General features: G+C 38.1%; 1 protein-coding gene across 1 annotated transcript in view; it reads right to left on the reverse strand.

The window, feature by feature from the left end:
- The window catches only part of IMMP2L (inner mitochondrial membrane peptidase subunit 2), a 1,077,920-nt gene that overhangs the window by 347,258 nt on the left and 707,590 nt on the right, over positions 1 to 23,072 (reverse strand). The window contains exon 5 of the mRNA XM_062198963.1: positions 10,865 to 10,930. Within this exon, the coding sequence (XP_062054947.1) occupies positions 10,865 to 10,930 (66 nt within the window). The remainder of the gene's footprint in view (positions 1 to 10,864; positions 10,931 to 23,072) is intronic.

A 23,072-nucleotide genomic window follows, 5' to 3' on the forward strand; every position in this document is an offset into this window, starting at 1 on the left:
ATTTAGCAGTGTGGGGAGGTTTCTGGAGGCACTACATCAAAAATAATGTGTACACTCTGATCTAGGACAGTGTGACATGTGCTGAAAGTCAATAGACCATTTAAAATGAATTGCTTTTCCCAGTAATGGTGACACCTATTGTTGCGGTTCTCTCCTCGCCCCTGTCAGTGGTTTCTCTGGTTTCATTTACTATTTCCACCTGTGTCTTGAACAGAGTTCTTCCTTATTATTTATGCATGCACATTCATTCAGTCATTCATTCTGTATAGTGCAAAGGCAATGGACACAAACTGTGAATGGAGATTGCCCTGATGCAAATCCCAGAGTTTCCACTTATTGTGTTACTTTGCCAAGTTACCTAATTCTATAAACCTAAGTTTCCTCATCTGGAGATTGGAAATTGGACTACATGATACTCCATAGCAGATTCCACGAAAGGATGGATATAAATTGGTTAACGCAGTGGCTGGTACATAAGTGGTGTTTTTTAACTCTCATATAATAGTAACCATTGTTGGAATGAATCAGTATTTACGAGTGCCTTGAGTATTTACTGTGTGCTATGCAAAGGAGTGTTCTGGGGTTGTGCATATTAAAAGCCATAGACAATTCTGGGGCTTATGGAGTTTGTGGTCTGACAACAAAGACAACAAGAGGTAAAGTTCTTTTTTTTTTAATGTGGGACTATTTTAATATAATCACCTTTTAAAAAATGTAGACAACATATGTATTTTTTAAAATATTTATTTTATTTGAAAGGTAGAGTTAAAAAGAAGGGGGGGAGAGACAGAGAGAGAGAGAGAGAGAAATTTCATCTGTTGAGTCATTCCTCAAATGGCTGCAAAGGTGAGAGCTGGGCCAGGCTGAGCCAGGAACCTGGAACACCATCTGGGACTCCCATTTGGATGGCATGGGCTGAAGTGCTTGGGCCATTCTCCATTGCCTTCCCAGGTACATTAGCAGAAAGTTGCATCAGAAGTGGACAGCAGGGACTCAGAATGATGGTCATATGAGATGCCAGCATCCCAGGTGGCATCTTAACCCATTCACCACAACACTGGCCCCAAAGATAGTTTTACAAGGTAACTGCCACTGGAGGTCGGCACTGTGGCACAATGGGTTAACGCCCTGGCCTGAAGTGCCAGCATCCCATACGGGTGCCAGTTCAAGTCCCGGCTGCTCCACTTCCAATCCAGCTCTCTGCTATGTCCTGGGAAAGCAGTACAAGATGGCCAAAGTCCCTGGGAAAGCAGTACAAGATGGCCAAAGTCCTTGGGCCCCTGCACTTGCGTGGGAGACCTGGAAGAAGCTCCTGGCTTCTGGCTTCGCATCAGCGCAGCTCCCGCCATTGCGGCGGATGGAAGACCTCTCTCTCTCTCTGCCTCTCCTCTCTCTGTGTAACTCCTCCTTTCAAATAAATAAACAAATCTTTAAAACAAACAAAAAAACAAGGTAACTGCCCCCGTGGGAATGTGCTAAAGTCCCTTGTGGCTGAGGAGGAGCATCTGGTTGGCCAGTTGAACTGGGCTGTGTTAGAGACAACTTCCCAGTTGAAGTTTGAGATGAGGAAGAGCTCTACAGCCTTCCTCTTTAAACTTTTCTTTATTGATTGAGAGACAGAGAAAAGGAAAACAGAGAGCTCCCATCTGCTGAATCACCACCCAAAAGTCTACAATGACATCAGCCCCATCTGGGGACTCCCACTTGAGCCATCACAAACATCTCACAGTGTCTGCCTTGGCAGGAAGCTTGAGTCAGGAACCAAAGCCAGGAATTGAATCCAGGTACTCTGATACGGGATGCGGGTGTCTTAACTTATAGCTTCACCACTGGGCCAAACACCAGCCCCTGCAACCTCCTTTTAAATTACAGAAGTAAAGCATGCTCGGTATAGAAAATGCAAGCAATATGAGACTGGAGTATGTTAGGTAAATGGGAAAGTTCTCCTTATAGCCCCAGACATATAAGACTACTTTAAATGGTTCATGGAAAAGGAAAATTGAAAGATAAGTTTATATTGTTGCAAAAATGTTTAAAAACCATGCTTATGAGGGATCTTCAAAAAGCCCATGGAAAATGTGTGTTATGAAAAAAATGATGCATGGATTTCAATGCACCAAAATAAACATATTTTAATTCCATTTCCCCTCTAACCTTTTGAAGTAGCCTGATATATCTGGTGTGTATCCTTCTTATCTATGTCTCATAGCAGGAGATTGAGAGAATTAACAAAGTATTTATCTTACTGTATTTTCTTCTGTGACTATTTTATAAAGGAAAATAGATATCTGTAATATATCTATAAGGATTTATGTTTCTCAAAGTGTATGTTGTATTAAGATACCTATTTAACCATCATATACTTATGTATCTATCATAGGTAGATATTTAAAATGTTATAATTCCAGATTTGTTTAATATGATGGTCCTGTAATAGTCCTAGGAGTGTCATATACAATGATACTATGGATGTATTATTGGGTAGAAATGACATGTGATCTAGACAAAACCATTTATACAAAATTAAAGGGAAGAGAAGGAAAATACATATTGAATAATGTTCTTATTATTTAGTGTTGTTCATATTAAAATCATCATATCTAAAAGTAAGTACTAGTACCATCATGTCCTCTTTAGGTAGTTTGTGGACTGAAATAACTGAGATGCTTCAGGTAGGAAACACTTGGGCTGGGTTAATTAGGCAAAAAGTTATCTGGTAGGGGACTTGGCAGGATGATCTGATCCAGCTCTGCCTTCATCCATGTCTCCTTGCTTCACTCTGAAAGACAGAACTCAGTTTCCTATGGTGTCTACACGTCTAACTTTTCAGTACACTTTTCTTTTCTCTTGGCCTGGCTTTGGACTTCACTCCTGGGTTCTGCCATGAGTTCATCTCCTCCCCCAGTGCAGACAGTTGGTGTGAAGTGCTCCTCCGGAGCCTGGCATTTGCTAGTGGAAAGCATAGTACATCTGGAGCTGGTGAAGGCATCATGGTAGTAGCCTTCTCTACCACTGGCTCAGCTACATTTCTTAATACCCTAACTTTTCAAAGTTCTGAACATAAAATAAAATGGAAATACTGACTTAAAACTGAGAAATACTTTTGTACTTTTTTTTAACTAAACATTGATTTTTATTTTTTTCTCTGCCAACAGTAATGTAAGTCTGTCAAATATTTTGAAAAGACATATAAGTGTAATTATCTCAGTAGGAAGCTCAAAAGATTTCCTTTTGAAATACCTTTTTTTAACTAAGCCTCAGAAGCATGCCAGAAAGATTCAAGAATATTTCAACCTGAATAATTACTTAATAATTAAGGAACAGATAGCTCGTCTATTTTTGTGCAATTTTAGTTAACCTTGTTTAAACTTAACATTGACCACTGATGCTCTTTTAAAATGTTTAGAGGGAGAGTTTCAGGCAGGGAGTCAAGGTATTCAAGGCATTGATTCAATTAGCCATGAATGTTTTTAAATTTTAATTTAAAACATTTTAGGATGTGTAAAATGTTTCTTTAAGATGTCTAAGGACAAAGAGGGATAGCATGATACAGATGATGGAGTGTTGCACTTGAACTAAGTTGTTCCTTTTAAGTTGTGTGACCTTGGCAAATGTATCCATCTCTGAGTTTGATTTATTTTTATCTCTATTTTCAGGCTGATTTTGAAGACCAAATTTTTCTTTCAAAAATGCACCAATATATTATAAGCCTTAACATACTATCAAAATTATTACTTTATTTTTTCTTATCATTAGTTAATTGTTTGGCTTCTCAAGAGCTTAGAGAATGCCTAGCTCATTTTAGCTGATCTAATTTTAGGTTGTAATTGTTCAAATAATTTTGTTGGACTAAGAGGTTACTATACAGCTCTGTACTTTGTGCATCTTGAAGTTGAAAAAAACAAAAACACCTTGGTATGAGAACACTTTTCTGTGAGGTCCACCTTTGTAACAGCTGTCTTTGAAAATTTTTTATTTATTTTGTTAGAGAGAAAAAGAGAGGAGAGAGAATGGCAAACAGAAAGATCTTCCATTTGCTGAATCACTCTTCAAATTACAGCAACAGCTAGGACTGAGCCAGGCCAAAGCCAGGAGGCAGAAGTTTAATATGGGTCACCCAAATTGGTGTCAGGGATCCAACTACGTGAGCCATCCCCTGCTTCCTCCCAGGGTGCACAGTAGCAGGAAGTTGGAATTGGGAGTAGACCAGGGACTTCAACCCAGGCACTCAAATATGGGATGTGGGTGTCCCAACCAGCATCTTGCCCCTCTTGTCTTTTTAATTTTGTTTATTTGAGAAGGAGAGAGAGAAATGGAGAGAACATTCTTGTCTGCTGGCTCATTTCTCAAATACTTGTAGCAACAGGAGTTGGGCCAGGAGCAATGCTGAAGCAGTCCAGCTCTCCCACATGAGTTCAATTACTTGAGCCATCAACTTTGCCTCCCAGGGTCTACATTTGCAGTAAACTGAAGGCGGGAGCCAGAGCTTGAATTCATACCCAGGCACTTACGATGTGAAATGTAGGTGTTAAAACCACTAGACTAAATCCCTATTCCTGAAGTTTTCTTTTTAATTTTTTGATTGCTTTACTAATTTTACTCAAAACATTGCTATTCATTTTTTAAACTGTCCTTTATAAGTTCCAAACTTTAAGTCAATTTGGGAGGGAAAGAAACAGCATCAAGCACTTTCCTCCAGAAAAAGACAAAATGATGTTCCTTCCTTCAAGCATCCATATTGAAGTTCTACGAAAACCAAAAGCACAGCAAAAAGTCCACTCAGAAATAAAAAGTAACAGAAATCACATTCTAAGGGGTCAGTGCATTCAATAATCATAACTGTGCTGTCTAATGGTCCTGCAGCTGGTCCTACAGAACACTTTATTTATTATCTATTTTTTACTACAGAACACTTTAGCTCATGAAAATATACATTTTAGGGGCCAATGTCATGGCACAGGAGGTTAATCCTCTGCCTGCAGTGCTCGCATCCCATATGGGCACCAGTTCTAGTCCTGGCTGCTTCTCTTCCAGTCCAGCTCTCTGAAGAGGCCTGGGAAAGCAGCAGAAGATGGCCAAAGTCCTTGGGCCCCTGCAGCCGCATTAGAGACCAGGAAGAAACTCCTGGCTCCTGGCTTTGGATCAGCACTGCACTGGCCATTGCGACCATTTGGGGAGTGAACCAACTAAAGGAAGACCTTTCTCCCTGTCTCTCCCTCCCACTGTCTGTAACTCTACTTCTCAAATAAATAAATAAATTCTTTTTAAAAAAGAAAATATAGATTTTTTTCTTTCTAAATTAAAAGTAATAATTCCAAAAGAAGAAAACTATAAAGAACTTGCCTGGATGATTTTTAAAAATTATTTCTTTATTTGAGAGAGAGGAAGGGAAAGAAAGGAGAAGGAAGGAGGGGAAGGGGAAGAAGAAAGAGAGAGAGAGAGAGAGTCGGGGAGGGGGCTGGAGAGAGAACGTGCCAATCTGGTTCACCCCTCAAATACCTTCAAGGGCTAGGAGGCCAAAACTGGGAGGCAGGAACTCAATCCACATCTCCCTTGTGAGTGGCAGGAGCCCAGCTACTCGATCTGTCACCACTGCCTGTCAGGATTTCCATTGAGGAGCAGGAGCTGGTGATCCAACCCAGGTACTCCAAATGGGATGCTGATGTCATCGAATTGACATCTTGACTTCCAGGCTCATTTGTATGTCTTGTACAGCATATGAAAGTCAGGAAGGCTATTTGTGTCACACATGATTAGGGGCTGTTCATCTTCAAGGTTTAACTCTCTTCCAAACAATGCAAAATATCCACAGTTCCAAACTTGAAGAGATGCAAAAGATACACAATAGACCCCTGAGCTGTTCCTCATACAGTGGCGGGATTTCTATCACATTGACACAGTACTCTGCTATAAAGTATTTCCCATGCTGTTTCAGTACTTTCTTTGAGAGGTCAAGAATCACTCTACAAACCTTCCATATGGAATCCACTGGAGATGTGAAGACTGGAATATCTGCAGATCATTAACCATATAATCAAACCACTGCATCAGTAAGGGATAGGGTGGCTTATTAGAGCATGATAGCAAATCTTTTAAGATGGTCTGAGATGTTGCCACATGGTTTTCACATGTGTGTATTTCTCACATAAATCAGTCACCATCTTTTCCATCTTCACCATATAGTGGTCATCTTTTAGTTCCTGGCCTAGTCCTGGCCACTGTGGCCACTTGGGTTGTAAATGAACAGAAGGGAGACATCCCTCTATCTCTCTCTCTCTCTCTCTCTGTCTCTCTCTGTCACTCTGCCTTTCAAAAAATAAATCTACTTTTTTTTTTAATGAAAAGAAAGTAAAACCTGAAAATGTAAAAGCCACAGAAGAAAACAGTGGAGCACTTCATGACATTGGTCTTGGCAGTGATTTCATGGATATGACACCAACAGCACAGGAGACAAAAGCAAAAATAGACAAATGGAACTACAACACTATTAATACACCTCAGGCAAGTGCTAAAATGCTATCCTGACCTTTTTCCCCTTGCATATCACTAAGTGCTGGCAAAAAATTGTGCTTATGTTTCCTTCTAACATGTGTTCCTTTTTGTTTCTTTTCTTTTTTTTTTTTTTTGACAGGCAGAGTGGATAGTGAGAGAGAGAGACAGAGAGAAAGGTCTTCCTTTTTGCCGTTGGTTCACCCTCCAATGGCCGCTGTGGCTGGCGGATTGCGCTGATCCGATGGCAGGAGCCAGGTGCTTCTCCTGGTCTCCCATGCGGGTGCAGGGCCCAAGGACTTGGGCCATCCTCCACTGCACTCCCGGGCCATAGCAGAGAGCTGGCCTGGAAGAAGGGCAACCGGGATAGAATCCGGCGCCCCAACCGGGACTAGAACCTGGTGTGCCGGCGCCACTAGGTGGAGGATTAGCCTGTTGAGCCACGGTGCTGGCCCCCGAGAATAAGTTTTAACAGGCCCAAATGGGCATGGGTGTTTGGTGCAGCTGGGACTCCTGCATCCCACATGAAAGAGCTTGGGTTAGAATTCCAGCTCTGCTTCCAGTTGCAGCTTCCTTCTAGTGCACACCTGGGGAAGCGGCAGTTGATGGTTCAAGTAATTGTGTCCCTGCCTCCAATGAGACACCACGACTGGGTTCTTGGCTGCCAGCTTCAGCTTGGTTCAATTCCAGCCATTGTGGGCATTTGGGGACTGGCTTATCAGACAGGAGATCTGTCTCTCTCTCTCTCTCTCCTCCTTCATAAATAAATAAACAACCAACAAATAAAAGGCCTAACCACTGAAAAGGTTATGGTTCCTTATTGGTTATCTAATTATGTGTGGTTCAAAATAAAAATACAACTGAGACCTATGGTAAGTGTAACTACATTTAAAAGAGTAAGCATATTTTTTGTTTTGATCATTTTATGAAATGTCAAATTCTTTTCAAGAAAGAAAATGTGGTAATTTGCACGTGCGCTTAACTTGCCAATGAGGCAGTCCAGCCACAGCCCAGGTGAAGTGGGGCAGTGGTGTCCCCTTCACAGACTGTAGCACCTAGCCTGTCACAAGTGAGGGCACCATTATGCTTCTGCTGGTAGATAGCATATGAGGAGTCTTTAAAAGTTCATGAAAAATGCATATTTTGAAGAAACTATGCACAGGTTTCAAAAAAATTTTGCAGCAAAATAAGCTTACGTTTAATTCCATTTTTTCCCACAAACTTTTTTGAAATGCCCTCAGATAATATGTGGTCTTTTGGTGACTGGCTCCTTTCAAGGCTTGCTGATTTATTGAATGGAATTTGCATCATATTCACAAAATTTTCCCAATAATAAAGGTACATTTTGGATATTTATGGATGATTATCAAATGTTGCATTTTTAAAAATTCACTGCTCTTCTTATTTTTCTACAGAAATTATAAGGCTTGGATCAGCTCTTGCAAGAAATAATGTCACCAAGTTCTTAAATTTTGAATGCATATCTTATAGGAAATTAAAACTACACTCTTTCATTCTAATACACTTACTTCTGATTAAAATCACAGCATTACACACACACACACATACTCTGCAAAATCCTTACTCTCTTGACAGAATCAAAAATAAAAGACCTCTTACATCTCAAAATATAAACAGTGTAATACAAAATGGGTAAATAATTTCAACAGACATTTCATCCAGGAAGAACTATGAATGTCAAGTAAGCACTCGGACAGACACTCAACATCATCGACTTCCAGAGGAATGCAAATCAAAACCACAGTGAGAAACTACTTCACATCCACCAGGGCAGCCATAATAAAAAATATTCACCATGCCAAGTACTGATATAAAGAAATTAGAGACTCTTACCTTGCTGGTGAAACATAAAATGATACAGCCACTGTAAAAAACAGCTTGGCAGTTTCTTAAAAAGTTAAACATAAACTAAGCATAACATTCAGCATCCCTATGCATACAACCAATAGAAATGAGAACATGTTTCCCACTCAAAGGCACAAATGTCCGAGGCATTTCTGCAAGCCCCAACCTAGAAAAGAGTCCAGTGTCCATCAACTTGTGATTGAATAAATGCGATGAGGTTTGTCCTACAATGAAGTGTACTCAGTGGTAGAGATGAAACAAGCTACAGACATATGCTTAATACAGAATATCTTAAAAATCATGATGCTATATGAAAGAAATCAGATACAAATACTACATATTTTATAATTCCATGTAAATAAAATTTTTAGAAAAACATAAACTGGAAACATAAAGCAGATTCATGGTTGCCTGGGAGGGGCTGGAAGTGGGATTAGGAATTAAGTGCAAATTGGTAGGAGATAATTTTTAGAGGTAAAAGAAGTGTTCAAAAATTACATAGCGGTGAGGATTACATACTTAAATGAACTTTTACTGAAACTCACTGGTATCTGTATTTAAAATGAATCAATGGGGCTGTGGCATAGTAGGTTAGTCCTCCACCTGAGGCGCCAACATCCCATATGGGCACTGGGTTCTAGTCCTTGTTGCTCTTCTTCTGATCCAGCTCTCTGCTATGGCCTGGGAAAGTAGTAGAAGACGGCCCAACCACTTGGGCCCCTGCACTCATGTGGGAGACCTAGAGGAAGCTCCTGGATCCTATCTTCTGATGGGCACAGCTCCAGCCATTGCGGCCATTTGGAGAGTGAACCAGTGGAGGGAAGACCTTTCTGTGTGTCTTTCCCTCTCATTGTCTGTAACTTTACCTCTCAAATAAATGAATAAAATCTTTTAGAAAAATAAAATGAATTGATCATATGATGCTTAAATTATACCTCAATAAAGCTTTTGAAAGAAAAAGAAACCAAAGAAATGCTTATGAATATTAACCAAAGCATTCCTCAATTCAGTGTGATAGTCCACTGATGTCATCCAGGCTACTAAGGAGCAATCAATCCTGATCTGAAACATCATCAAATTTTCAAATTGTTTGGTCTCAGGACTCCTTAATACTTCTAAAAACAATCAATGATCCCAAAGGACTTTTCTTTATGTGGCTAATTTCCATCAATATTTATCAGAAATTAAAATGGAGAATTCTAAGACTTTTCATTGAATCAATTTAAAACAATAATCATAAGCCAATCATATTAACAAACAGAATATGTCTTTAATAACAACTGTCATCATAAAAATGAAAAGAAATAAGAAAGGCAGGAGGAAGGAGGGTGAGAGCATAGGCAGGAAGTATGGTAGGGTGAGAAGTATCACTATGCTCCCAAGTCTGTAAACATGAGATACATGAAATTTGTTCACTTTGTATAAATAAGAAAAACTGTGTCCCCAAAGAAATGAAAATGTAGTGAGAATTGTGGCATTTTTTATGCTTTTGCACATCTTCATAGTGCCTGGCATAATAGCAGATATATTCTCATAACTGCTACTGTATTCAGTCTGTTGCAATATCACGTATGTGGACAACTCCACCATCCACTCACAACAGGATGAGAGAGAAAAAGGCAAACAACCTCTTGGTACTGTGAGGAAGGTAGTTCTGATCTGACAGAGCCCAGGAGAGGATCCCTAGGGATCCCCAAGCGACCCTTTGAGAAATGTCAGTCTAGATCATGCTGTGAGGCTGGCTGAGCTTCATGGTAGCGAGACTGTGTCAACCCGGCTGTCACTAATGTAGACGCTTTGGGAGCTTTTTGGGGAAACAGGATCAAAACACTTCCTGCATATAGTTTTCAAAGCATTTTGCTTGCTGCATTTTTTTAGAGCTGGTTACAATTTATTGAAATGGGATATAGCTCCTTGCAGAATTTCAAGGACTGCTCATGGTTTATCAGCAAATAGAATAAGTAAGACATTACAACCTATTGTTCAAACACCAGACTGCTCTACAATGCCATTGTCTCCAGCTTCTATTCTTACTTCTGGTTCAGAAGTTTCTGTCTCACATCCTTCCTAGATTTCCCCATCGCTGTGATTACAAAGATTTCTCTTAGTTTCTGTATTTGCTTTTAAGACCATAAAGAAATTCTTAATTTTTTCTAAAATAAAACTAGGCCCTCCCTAGTCTTGAAATAATTGTGCTAATTTTAATATCTGAAAAATAATTATTTACTGATTGTGTTAGAGTATTTTAATTTTAGTTGAATATTTCTTCTATGCTTTGTAATTAAAGAATAATAATGTGTTCAGTAAATTTATGTCTTACACCCTGAAATGGCTCATGATGCTGAAAACAGGCCAGCTCACTGAAAATATCTTCAAAGGTTTGGCCTTCTTTGTACTTCCCCGGCAACATGATTTAAAACTCAACAAAAATCTGTACATATAAAACTTGACCTCAGAAACCACAGTTTAAGTACTTACCTTATTCAGAAGCAACAGTTTAAGTACTTACCTTATAATATCTCCTTCAAGAGCAATCACTCTCTTAATGATTTTCTGTCCTGGGTTTTTAGGAGACCTAAAATAGTAAGATAAGATTATATAATCAGTTATGTCTCTGTTGATTTAAGTAAGTGACAAGAAATTCTACAACAAAACAGGCTACATTAGAGCCATTACAGAAGGCTTTGCACGAATGACATGTCATCAATCCCACTTAGGTTCTAGTGATACAAAGTTACTATTGAAGGTATTCTCATTGTAAACCTTTAGGATGAAAAAAGCCAACTGAAACTATACACGCACACACACACAAACACACACACGCAAATAGGGAGCTATAGAGTTTTATTATTAAGAAATAAGGTTTATTATTAAATTACTATTGTTATTAAAGATAAGAACTTATAAGAAAGAGGACTCATACATTAAAAAAAAATGACTAGAGGTCAGCGCCGTGGCGCAGTAGGTTAATCCTCCACCTGTGGAACAGGCATCCCATATGGGCTCTGGTTCTAGTCCAGGCTGCTCCTTTTCCAATCCGGCTCTCTGCTATGGCCTGGGAAAGCAGTAGAAGATAGCCCAAGTGCTTGAGCCCCTACACTGCCATGGGAAGACAGGGAAGAAGCTCCTGGCTCCTGGCTTTGGATCGGTGCAGCTCTGGCCGTTGTGCCATTTGGGGAGTGAACCAACAGAAGGAAGACCTTTCTCTCGTCTCTTCCTCTCACTGTTTGTAACTATACCCCTCAAATAAATAAATAAAATATTTTTTAAAAAAGAAAATGACTAGATATTTAAAATGTTAATATATTTAAATTTTTATTTCACCTAAAATGAACCGGTGAGTTTGATTTAAACCCTCAGGAAAACACTGAAGACAAAATAGTATGTTTTTAAAATAAAAATTTGGAGAATTCTCTTAAACTACATTTAGGTTTAGCTCTTTGGTGATTATGAAGTTCTAAATGGAAAACAGAGCTATGACAATGAAAAGAACCTGACAGGTTCTGAAATACTTATTGCAGACATTGTTTATTTTAAGCTACTTGATTATGGTTAAAAGTTTATTGGAAGAACAATTGTTTACTCTAAATAAACTCTTGCCTTTCCTGAAATACACAGCCTGTGTGGTTCCTTCCCATAATGCAATGGGCTTTACTATGGGGTCAAGATCATGTGGTCAAAGTGATGGTGCATCACTTCTGATTTGACACTTCCACTTTGGGCTCTTCCTCCTCTCACATCCTGCCAGTCCTTCATTCACTCTCCTCCTTGTTTCTCTTCCCCTCTTTTCCTCTCAGACCCGTCCTGGATTACTCTCTCTGTGGGGAGCTAGAATCTCTCCCAGGTAGGAATTAAGGCTTACTAATAGTCTGTGGAGACCCTCCGAAGCAGATCCTCCAGACTTAGTCAGGTTTTTACATGCTAGTTCAGGCCAGCAGCTTACTGGCAACCTCATGAGGCACCATGAACCCAACCAACCAGCTGAATTGCTTCTGGCTTCCTGGACCTCAGGAAATGTATGAGGTCATAAATGTACTAGATATCAGGGTAATTTGTAATGCAGCAACAGTAGATCTCTAGTAATATGGCTGATTTCCTGCCGATAGCATTTTAAGTCTTTTGAGTTAACAGACTTGTTTCAAGGAACATCTCAGACATCATATAAATGATCATTTAATATGTATCTGAAAATTATGGATGGATAAGAATATTCTCAATTCAATTCAAGTCACATTTTGAACTGAACTACTTTTTTAAAGGGAATGTAAATGCACAAAACGGAAAAGATCAAATATATTCAAAACGTAAACTTCATCAAAGAAAATATGCAGTTTCCATAAGATTTATAATTTACAGGACATTTTACAGAGAAAATGAAATTTTATAAAGTAGTTGCACCTACATGTGACAATAAGTTTTACCGTTTTTCACTAACTTAATTATGAGTATGCTTTACTTCAAAAGGAAATTGTATCAGAGTTTTGACTGGCCTACGTCTTCATTAAATTATGTAAACATTACATTTCTATAATTTTATTTTCATTAATATATAGCTATAATTAGAAGGGCTCTGGTTACATGCAATCTAATGGAATTTGGATCCTCTGTACTGGGCCATTTACAGATATTTTAGATGCCCCCCCAATTCTGTCTATGAAATTACTGGAAATATGTAAAACAATATGCAGCCTCAGCAGTCACCAAGGAACTGCATCTTAAAACAATCAGATGTTACAACTTCTTTATACCATACTGACAAAGATGTACTAATACAAATAAAATGCTGTTGGGCATTGCCTAAAATCTCCACTACAATATGGCACCTGGCGGATGTTCGAGGGGCGTGTCTGCCGGGGTTAAGCACCACCAGCAGGGATAGGTCCGCTTTGGTTCCGGACACGGGGACAGTGCGTGATCCCTATACTTTGCTTAAGATGCCCCTGTGTGTGGTCCACCCGTGCCTGCATGACCTTTTTGCTGATTGGCTCCCCTACTGTACATGTCCTTCGTAAGCTTTATAAGCCTGTACACTTCCTCAATGAAGCAGTTCCTGCTTCGACAGAACTCACGGGTGCTTGTGGTGTGTTCATCACCTGTCGACCTTACCCTTCCTGTTCGCCTTGTTGGGGAGTGTCTGTACTGGCCCCTGCTGGTCAGGGGCCAGCCTGAGACTTGAGACTCCGACAAAATGCTGCTAAGGGTTTGTTTGCACTCCACGTAAACTGTGGGGTTACATAACATACCTTTCTGCTAGGTAGTTTCAACATTTCATTAATGTGACAATTACATTTCTAGGAAATTATACTAACGAAGTGATTATGAATGCATGCAACATTTTAGCTACATGGACATTTAAGACAGTGTTGTCTATTTTAAAAATAAGAAAAAAAATTTAATAAGAGGAGAGTGGTTAAATAAATGATGGTCTTTCCACATAATAAAATACTTAAGAGTCACAAAAAGATGATGTTCTATAAGGATATTTAATGATAGGGAAATATCAACAGAATATGTGGATTGAACATGTAAGTCAGAAAGTACTATTTGTACCTTGACTTCACATCCATAATTTAGAAAGAAAAACACACATCCAATTTTACTGGGAAAGGTTCAGGAAGAATTTACAATAGAAGGGAAATAAATTCTCTGTCTTAAAAGCTTTCATGGCTAGATTTTAGTCCAGATTATTGGGATGCCTATTATCCAAAGACAACTGTTTGTGTCAGATAATATTACTTGAGAAGAAATGCTACAAAGCAAGGCTTGGACCTGAACTAATAACCAAGTTTCCACCTAATAGTGAGGTGAAGTTGACATTAATGAAATAATATGGAAAGCAATTGCTATTAGCACTAAAAAAATTTATGCCAACAATCTTTAAGCTTTTCAGATGCTAGAAAAGTATTTTATGTTTAAAATAATCTATTATTTAAGATCAGGAGGCAAAATAGAATATGCAAAGTGAGCTATCTATATAATTAAAGTCTTACGAATTACTACTTCAAACATATCTGTAAATTTTAATGTAATATTAAACTCATGAATATAATCAAATAATTCAAAAACTTTAAAAAGCTATTACTACCCTTAATTCCATTACTACTTAAAATCTATATCTGTATTTTAATCATTAGGCTGTTGAATGCATTACTTTGATGTAAGTAGAAGTACTAGGAGAGTTATTACAGATTTACATCATGAAAGTTATTAAATTTCCCTTTGTTTTAATTTTCTTGGCCACTTACCCATCTTCGAGAAAATGTGAAGAATAAAAAGTGAAGGATTATGCCTTACTTTAGGAACACAATGTAATGCTGCCCAATAAATATTCAAATTTGCATTTAAATTTGTAGTTCTAGCGTTTTTCACAAAAAGCAATGTTTAAACAACATTTATTTCTGGATTGTAAACATTCTGTTCCAGGCTCATGATTGAACTAGGTAAGATTTCTTCAGAGGCTTGGACAGGATGCCTAGATTTGTGTTTAAATTGCATGAGTCCCAGCAGACCTGCTTGTTATAGCAGTGTGTCTCCAGGTAGAAAGTTTGTGAGACAGGAAACAGAATCGTGTGTAGACATGATATGATTTCCATATTTTTCTTTTGAATTTCGTTTCATATTTTCATGTAAATATTGTCATTTTTATCCTGTGACAGGCCAAATGGAGCCATGCATTAAGTCTCATAAACTCTAACTGATTTCATGTTATTTTGTGTTCCCAAGGGTCACAATTTTGACCCTTCTGTGGCACTGGGAGGGTACTTTGGGGTACTCAAAGGAGGCCCTTTAAGCCTTACAGGGATGGAGAGATCAGCACATGTCCCATTCTCTCTGTTCTTGACCCCACCCCAACACTAATGTCACATAAGATACCTTAAGTGTCTAGGCACTGTCACTCTTTTCCCACTTATGGTAAAATTCCAAAACCTCCCTTTGCAAATTAGGTAGATTTCTATGTTTTATGGTTCAGGACTGGCTCTGATTATCATAGAATTTATCTGAGCATTAAAAATTACCTTAGCCACAGACTACTAGAAACATTAAGCCTTCAAAAGTACCACCACTTATAGGCCACTAGTTGCACTGTATGTAACCCAGTGATGTCTAAATCTTAGCATGTCGTTAATGAAGTAAAATTAAAAACCAATAATTATAGGATGCCTTACATTAGACAGGCTGTTTTCTCTGTCCAAATGGATGATGATGCATTAAGCCATATAAATCTACATCATAGTAATTATAAAAATTTAAAGTTTTGTATTTTTTTGTCAGCAAAATACAAAGTAGAATGAAAAATCCTATATAACTTCATAAAAATCCCACATAACCTTTAAACTCAAGGCAGTTATAAAAATTTATACGGGGCCAGTGCTGTGGCATAGCCACATTGTAGACAATGGGTTAAGCCATTGTCTACAGCACCCGCAACCCATATGGGTGCAGGTTCGAGCCTCAGCTGCTCCACTTGCAATCCACTTGCAATTCTTTCAAATAAATGAATAAACCTTAAAAAAATTCATATAACATCAGAATTTCCTTCTTCCTTTTTCTCTAAGATTTTGGAAAAATTTTGCCAGTGGTTAAAGTCAGTGTATCTAGCCCTTTTCTCTGCTTCTTTTCATCTTGCCTGTTCTCCATGCCCTATATTGTCTACTTGCTGACCACATACTTGATGGTCCTCCCTGTGTCCTGCAAATGCATGGATGGCAGTGAAATGGGAAGGGAGTCTACTGCTGACTGTTTCAGGTTTGTCTGCAGTGAGCTGCCGACTGTAGGCAAGCTTCACAACCAATCTGTGGGTCATTTTCAGGGAGAGTTTACATCAGAGATCCTAACAGGAGGGAAGTTCAAAATGTTTATAGAAAAAGCCAAGTTTATTTTGGCTCATGAATGGTTTGAAATCCACACACAATTTTTTCAAAATATGCATTTCCATACATTCCTGAAGACCTGTTGTAGGTCTCAAAATCAAGAATTGGACACAAAGCCAGAAAATCCAATTTGGATTGAAGATTATTTTGTTTGACCCATGCATTGTTTTATTGTTGTTGTTGATGATGATGCAGGTTTTTTTTTAAATTTATCTTTGATTAATTTTAGTAGCTTAAATTTATGGACAATCTTATCTATAAGCCAATTAAAATAAAACTCTTAATAAAATTTTCCCATGTGGACATACAATATGTACACACATATAACATAACTTAATAGACCAATATAGCAATTTTAATAATAGCTTTTAAAATCTTTAACTCTTTTTGTAGATTGCCAATTGATTTGAATTGCTTTTTGTTTTTAGTAACCTCAGTTAACCATACTTTCTCTCAGTTGGTACTGTTAATACATTATTGGCTTCATCTGTTTACAGAGCCATCCCAAAGTACTGAATACAATAGAAGTGATTTCCATATGCAGAAGCTTAAAGCAAGACCCATACCTTTCACCTTACACAAAAATTCACTCAACGTGGATTAAAGACTTAAATCTACGAGCCGAAACCATCAAATTATTAGAGAGCATTGGAGAAACCCTGCAAGATATAGGTACAGGCAAAGACTTTTTGGAAAAGACCCCAGGAGCACAGGCAGTCAAAACCAAAATTAACATTTGGGATTGCATCAAATTGAGAAGTTTCTGTACTTCGAAAGAAATAATCAGGAAAGTGAAGAGGCAACCAACAGAATGGGAGAAAATATTTGCAAACTATACTACAGATAAAGGGTTGATAACCAGAATCTACAAAGAAATCAAGAAATTCCACAACAACAGAACAAACAACCCACTGAAGAGATGGGCCAAGGACCTCAATAGACACTTTTCAAAAGAAGAAATCCAAATGGCCAACAGACACATGAAAAAATGTTCAAGATCACTAGCAATCAGAGAAATGCAAATCAAAACCACAATGAGGTTTCACCTCACCCCGGTGAGAATGGCTCACATCCAGAAATCTACCAACAATAGATGCTGGAGAGGATGTGGGGAAAAAGGGACACTAACCCACTGTTGGTGGGAATGCAAACTGGTTAAGCCATTATGGAAGTCAGTCTGGAGATTCCTCAGAAACCTGAACATAACCCTACCATACAACCCAGCCATCCCACTCCTTGGAATTTACCCAAAGGAAATTAATTTGGCTAATAAAAAAGCCATCTGCACATTAATGTTTATTGCAGCTCAATTCACAATAGCTAAGACCTGGAACCAACCCAAATGCCCATCAACAGTAGACTGGATAAAGAAATTATGGGACATGTACTCCATAGAATACTATACAGCAGTAAGGAACAATGAAACCCAGTCATTTGAAACAAGATGGAGGGATCTGGAAAACATCATGCTGAGTGAATTAAGCCAGTCCCAAAGAGACAAATATCATTTCTTTTCCCTGATCGGCGACAACTAACTGAGCACCAAAGGGGAAACCTACGGAAATGAAATGGACACTATAAGAAACAATGACCTGATCAGCTTAGGTCCTGACTCTAGATATAGAATGTAAGACTTTATCCTTATACTTTGCGTTTCTGTGTGGGCACAAACTGATGAGCTCTTTACTAATGATATACTGAAGTGATCCTCTGTATATAAAGAGAATTGGAAATGAAAAAAAAAAATAACAACCTGGTATTGAAGGGGAAATGGCATAGAAAGTTAATTAATTTGAAAAAAAAAAAATCATGTGGGTTCTCTGTCTTTAATGTGCTGTACATTGCTATTTGATGCTATAATTAGTAATCCAATGGTAGTTTTTTTCACTTTGTAGTGCTATATGGGCAAAATGTTGAAAACTTTACCTAATATATACTAAGCTGATCTTCTGTATACAAAGAGAATTGAAAATGAATCCTTACATGAATGGAAGGGGAGAGGGAGCGGGAGAGGGGAGGGTTGCGGGCGGGAGGGAATTTACGGGAGGGGGGAAGCCATTGTAACCCATAAGCTGTACTTTGGAAATTTATATTCATTAAATAAAAGTTAAAAAAAAAAAAAAAAAAAGAAGTGGCTGGAAAAAGTCCATAGGAACCTATAGGAGGACAGCTAAACACAGAACCAACAACGCTTTAGTTTTATGAGCAGCAAATCATATATAACTGTGGATGACAAAAGACTTTAAGTTGCCATGTTTAAAATTATAAACTCATCAACCAACAAGAGGCACTTGCTTACTTCACAATATTTTTGAAAGCACCTGTAGGATTTTACAAGTATTTAACCCTTTAGGCCTCTGGGGCTTTCTCATTAAGATAACTATCATGTCTAGTAACACAAGATCATTAGACTTTTTAATTCTCAAACATTTGTATTAATAGCATTTTCCATTATAGAAACTTAAAATTTAGTACCACGTCATATAATGCAGATGATGCAGTTTTAAAGTCTTAGCCTAGGAATGGACATTTGGTACAAAAATTAAGATACTCCATGGGATGCCTGCATGGGACTGCCTGAGTCTCAGCTCTGCTTCCAATTCCAGCTTCTTGATAATTTCACCTGGGAAGGCTTCCGGTGATGGCTCAGTTTTTGGGCCCCTGCGATCCACTTGACAGAACCAGATGAAGTTCTGGGATCTTGGCTTCATTCTGAATTATCCCCCAGCTTTTGAGGGCATCTCCCCCAGCTTTCGAGGGAGTGAATCAACAGATGGGAGATCTCTGCTTAAGTCTCTGTCTTTCTCTTTGTAGATCTCTCTTTCTCTCTCTGATTTTCAAACAAAAAAATGAATAAATAAAAATAAAGAACTGTGGAGCTGCCTTAGCAAACAGAAATTTCACATAAAAATCTGTTTCCTCTTCCTCTTTAAAAGAAAATAGGGAGATCTGGCAACCCTGAAACTTGGTTCTGGAATGAAAAAAAAAGCACTGGAGCTGAGAAGCAAACATTGAGGATTTGCCACTGTCCTGTCAGCTTCACAAATGTCTAGTGCCTGAGAGCATGGGAGTTTGGGGACCTCTAGACAGGGTGTTACAGAAATTTTCCCACCTGCACTGTAACATCATACAGCTAGTAAGAAAACATCTGGAAAAGCTCGGGCACAGGTTCTTTCACAAAGAACATATTCAGTAAATTTTAGTCCTAATATTCATGAAGGAGGTCAATTAAGTGGGTGTAAACCACTGTGAACACTCCTATTTTAGACTTACATAGTTTGCATCTTTTTTGGGGGGAAAAAAAGCTCTTATACAAATAAAAGGTGCTTTCAGCTTCTGTTGCAACAGATGACAATGGAAAGAATTGTCAAGATTTAGTCAAGTTTTATGACATTAACTAAAGAAACATCAAACTCAGTATAATGGTGTTCACACTGAAAAGTCACAGTTAGTTGTAGATTAGATGAGAATTGCTGCAAAATTGAGACAAAATGAGTAACTTTCAGTGTCAGGTTCTGTGCATTGCTGCACTATCAGCAGTGGGAACTTCATGCATGCAGTCCCATTTTTTAATGACTCATTTTCTCAACTGAGGACAGTTTTATTAAGTAGGATTGTCAAAACTGTTTATTTAAGTCAGCATTCCAGCTATATTTTTCCCCTTGCTGACTTCTCTTTGAATCATGTGAATCTTTTAAACAAAGGAAACTACAGACTTTTGTGGAGTTTATAACTTCAGATGTGCTTCCAGAAAATGATCCGTGAGTGTGAATATTCAATCTCTAACGATCACTTTCACACTGCTATCTCAGAAGCTGTCCTAATCCAAAGGCCTCATTATCAGCAAAGTAACTTCCAGATGGGGTGGCAAGAGCCCAGGCTAACGTTCCAAATTTGTCTTCTGTAGTATTTTATTTTCTAGAATGGGAAGGGGAAAGCCCAAGAAAGGGATCATCATGTGGGACAGCTGGTTGTGACTGTATAGAAAACTTTAATGAGAACAGAGTAGAATTTTAAGCACTGGGGCATATGTTGTCTCATTTTGTGGCATAGCGATGGAATAGCAAAGAGATGGCTTCTCTACCTGGTTGTTCTCCCAAAGTGTACCCTATCTGAATCAGGCTTCAAAGGCGGTAACAAGAGACTCTCCCAGGGCATCTAAGAGCTTGAAGTCAGGTTTCTAAGGATCTAGCAGTTTTGGCAGCAGGAACAATTTTGTGTTTCAGATTTGTCAACAAACCCTTACTCAAAGAAATGAATTTTAACAGCACTGATGAAACAATAAAGGCATGAGCTTTAAAGAATTAAATGTAAGAACTGTTTCACTATCTATGATTAGCAGGAAATAAATAAGCAACTAGTGACAACTGGTTTTGTTAATAAATCATTCTTAATCATATAAAATCAATTAGATGTGTATTATAACTTTTTTAATTAAAAGAGCTGCAAATGTTTTATAATTGATATCTTTGTTTCTAAAAACCCAGTGTATTCATTTAACTATGAAAATTATAAGGAATTTACTATATTTACTATAATCATAACAATGAGTTAATATCCACCACTGTTTATGAACTTGGGTATTTCAAAACATAAAACAGTACAATGGTTAGACATTAAATATCACATCTCAATGTCTCCATAAGTTGTAAATAATGTATCTGCATAGCAAATAGATGCATCTATAATATGTATATGTACATGTGAGTATTCTACCAAGCAATATGGAATCATGATATTTAAAGAAACTCCTTTGACCTATAAAGAGACTTCTGATCATGAAAATTACATTCTTTTATTTGTTGTATAAATCTGGGTTTGCAACATATTGAATATGCTTAAAGTTGAATGTACCTGTGGAAATGGAGGTGATGAATAATTAACCTAAGTTTTAAATATGATTTTTCTTTTACTATAGATCCCACAGAAGCACTACTACTCTGTTCCCAAAGTTGGATATGCACTGAGAGGCGCTCGGTTTTCCTCTAGTCATGTTAGGCTTCAGTCACCTATCCACACCATGTCACTGTGTGTGTTGTGGCTAGAGGATACCATTTAGTGCCACAGAATAGTGCAAAATCAACTGGTCTCCAAAGGAATACAACCATCAATGCAGTCTAATAGCCCTAAATTTCAATTAAGCCAACCAGTTTTAGGCTTTTAACTTCAGTCATATTGAGAAACAGTGTCACATAATTTCGGTAGGTTTGATACCACAAAGCACTCCGGAAGAGCAAGCTGTTTATATTTGCTATATCAAGCCATATCTGTATCAACCAATATGGTGCAGAGAAAGCAGACCAGCTGAAATGCAAAACAGTAGCGTGCAAGAGCTAAAGCTGGGCCTTTTAGTCGATGCTCATTATGTCTGTAGTATCTGCAGTCACCTGCAGAATGCTTCTAGAAGAATGACAGAAGGGCCAGCTCATCCCTACCACAGCTCACTTGTCAGTTTCCCATGATGTTGGTCATACTGTGGGATGTGAAATGCCAAGCCAAAGTCAGAGTTCATCTCGGTAAAAGAGAATAAAGGTAATCTTAACCATTTTACCAGGAGCCAACATTTAAATTCTACCCACTTTATCACCCATAATTAATTTCTAAGCAGGAAAATATCAGAAAAACTGTAGAACCTTTACCATTATCAATATAAAAACAAATCATTTAACTGTGCTGAACTAAGCTTTGGAAAATTGCACTAACTGTTCCCAGCAGGTGTTTGGTATATACAAGTTCACAAGGGCCTATCAGAGCTGTGCACTCCAAACAGCGTAACTTTCTGTGCTCACATAAAAATGCGAAGTGTGCACTGTTCCCCAGAGCTTTTGTTCCATGACTTTAGTTACCACATGACATTTTTGGGGTCAGATAGTGATGAATCAGATGGGAATGGGCACATTTTAATGGTTGCCAGCATTGGAGGGCATTGGTGGGAGAGACCCTTACAACTGAGAATGAGTCAGGCCAAGACTCTTCTCTAGGGTTTCCAACAAGGACAGGGGTCAACTGAGGAGTCAGGTTCCTTCCTTGATGCTATCCAGCTAAGCTCAAGAATCATTAACAGACTTAATTTGTCTTGAAGTGCCACAGGAATCTGTTAATTTGACCCTAAAATGAAAAGAATAAGATTTTTTTGCAATAGGAAACTTACATTCAGTTATATATTTTTGCATATCTGGTTTCTATTAGAATTTGTGACCATTCCATTTCTTTATTCCATGGCATATATCTGTGGATTAATGTATTCTCTACTGACTATAGTGGCATGCATTATTAATGCTTGAACTGTGCTGCTGGATTCAACATTTCCTAGTTAAACTGAGTTAGGTATGTGTGTAGAGAGAGATGAGATCCCATATAAGCATTGATACTCTTCTAGTTTCTCCAAAATGCTTACTCTCCTGGAGAATGTTGGCAGGGTGAGATGAAAAGAGAAGTGAAATATGAAGTACCCTGACTCATTTCTGCTATAACCTTGTTGAACTTATTAATTTTTAAAATACAATACTATTGCTTTGTGGAAGAATTCTCAGATAGGCTCCAATAACTACACACAATTTGCTCCTTGTAAATGTCAACTTTATGTCCTCAACAGCAGACTGAACAGTATCAGCAAACAGTCTTCAGACAAAAATGTAAGAGACTTGGGATTTTACAAAATGAACTGCAACTGGTCACCCCCGAAAACAGCAATATCATTTTTTTGTTCCACTTGAAGTCACTGATATAGCTCTACTTGCTAAGTTAACAGAAACTTGTACTATGTTTTCATTTTGTTGTTTAAATGGCAATATATGGTTACCATGATTTGTCTATTGATGATTTAAATGAAATAATGCTAAGAGT

The sequence above is a fragment of the Lepus europaeus genome, chromosome 1 (assembly GCF_033115175.1).
Source record: "Lepus europaeus isolate LE1 chromosome 1, mLepTim1.pri, whole genome shotgun sequence".
In the NCBI taxonomy this organism is placed as follows: domain Eukaryota; kingdom Metazoa; phylum Chordata; class Mammalia; order Lagomorpha; family Leporidae; genus Lepus; species Lepus europaeus.